Source organism: Mus pahari, chromosome 1 (genome assembly GCF_900095145.1).
Source record: "Mus pahari chromosome 1, PAHARI_EIJ_v1.1, whole genome shotgun sequence".
Lineage (NCBI taxonomy): Eukaryota > Metazoa > Chordata > Mammalia > Rodentia > Muridae > Mus > Mus pahari.
Genome location: NC_034590.1, coordinates 125870740 through 125872786, shown reverse-complemented (window position 1 = coordinate 125872786; position 2047 = coordinate 125870740). Strand labels below are relative to the sequence as shown.

Genomic DNA, 2047 nt, shown 5'->3' with positions numbered 1-2047 from the left:
GCAGTTTGTAGTCATGCTAATCTCCAAAAATATCTTATTATTACTCTTATTTTATTTTCTCAGGTGACCTTGGCTTTATGGCAGACAATGGCACCAGATTGACAGAATTTATTCTCATGGGATTCCAGCTTCAGGCAGAGCTACAGTTGGGTCTCTTCTTCACATTTTTGGCCTTTTATCTCATCACCATTGTTGGAAACCTAGGCATGATCATGCTAATTCAGAGTGACCCTCGGCTCCAAACACCCATGTACTTCTTCCTCAGTCATCTGTCCTTCCTGGATGTTTGCTACTCATCTGTTATTGTGCCACAGCTGCTGGAGACCTTGGGGAATAATAAGATGGTCATCACTTATGAGCGCTGTGCTACGCAGTTCTTCTTTTTCACCTTGTATGCTAGTACAGAGTGTTTCCTTTTGGCCGTGATGGCTTATGACCGCTATGTGGCTGTATGTAACCCCCTCCTTTATGCCATGGCCATGACACCTCAGACTCGTCTGGGGCTGGTTGCTGCAGCATACTCTGGTGCAATGGTAAATACTGTGGTCCGGACTGGGTGTACTTTTTCCATCTCCTTCTGTAAATCTAACCAAGTTGATTTCTTTTTTTGTGACCTCCCACCCCTGCTGAAGCTTGCCTGTAGTGAGACCAAGTTACGGGAACAGGTGATCTTCCTTTTGGCTTTTTTGGTCATCACAACTAGTGTTTCAGTGATTCTTGTATCTTACCTATTCATTATCTGGGCTATTCTTAAGATTCGTACAGCAGGAGCCAAAGCCAAGACCTTCTCTACTTGTGCATCTCACATGATTGCAGTGGCTCTTTTTTTTGGAACACTCATATTTATGTACTTGAAAGGTAACATGGGTAAATCACTCTGGGAAGACAAGATTGTGTCTGTATTCTATACTGTGGTGATCCCTATGTTGAACCCCATGATCTATAGCCTAAGGAACAAGGAAGTGAAGGAGGCTCTGAAGAAAGCTTTCAAAAGAATTAAGGCTTCTCAAGAAAGTAAGACTTAAGCTTCATCAGTCTGAAGTTCCTATCTGTTGGGCCTTTGCTTTATCTTCTTAATATATATGACTTTGCTCTCAGAATTGCACTGATATATTGAAGCAGAAAATGTAAGTTTGGCTTCTAAAACTTTATTAGCTCTATGATTTTGAGCAATAAATGTTTCATATCATTTCCTTACACAAATGCATTTTTTTCCTTGTTGTTGAGAATGTAGAGAAGGCTTATTGGTTGAGATTGTATCCTGCTTGTGAAGAGGACTCAAATTTAATTCCCAGCATCCATATTAGTTTGTTACCTATAGTTCCAGATTCATGGGAATCTTCTGGCTTCCATGAGCACTGTCTCTATCCCTCCATCCTCTCACACATACAACCTTACAACTTACATGATTACAAAACTAAAAATAAAAATATTTTTTCTGATTTCTTGAAATTTATTTTATTTATATTTCACCCTTTTCCTCCTGGCCCTACTTCCAATCTCCCCTCCCATAGTTCTTCATTCTATTCCTCTTCCTCCTTGCCTCTAAAATGGTGCTTCCTTTCCCCAAAGCAGGCATTCCCTTTCCTTGGGGCCTCATGTCTTTCAAGGATTAGATGAATCTTCTTTCACTAAAGCCAGACCAGGCAGTCATCTGCTATATATGTGCCAGGGCCTTGGACCATTCGGTGTATGCTGACTGGATGGTAGCAAAGTTTCTGGGAGTTCTCAGGGGTCTAGGCTAATTTAGACTGCTGGTCTTTCTATTGGTTAGCCTTACCCTTTGGCTTCTTCAATCCTTCCCTAATTCAATCATAGGTGTTTCCAACTTCAGTCCAATGGTTGGATGTAAGTATCTGTACCTGTCTCAGTCAGCTCCTCTCAGAGGACAGCCATGCTAGACTCCTGTCTGTAAGTATATCATAGTATCAGTAATAGTGTTAGGCTTTCATGCTCCTCCTGCTGCCATGAGATGGATCCCAAATTGGACAAGTTATTGGACCACCTTTCATTCAGTCTCATCTCAATTTTTGTCACTGTAGTTCTT

At 41.3% G+C, this 2047-nt stretch overlaps 1 protein-coding gene across 1 annotated transcript; it reads left to right on the top strand.

Annotated features, from left to right (window-relative positions):
• The first annotated feature begins 77 nt into the window (after positions 1–77).
• On the top strand, positions 78–1025 carry LOC110332328 (olfactory receptor 9I1-like). Its single transcript, XM_021213497.1, has one exon. The coding sequence runs from the start codon at positions 78–80 to the stop codon at positions 1023–1025; it is 948 nt and encodes a 315-aa protein (XP_021069156.1).
• The last annotated feature ends 1022 nt before the right edge of the window (positions 1026–2047 follow it).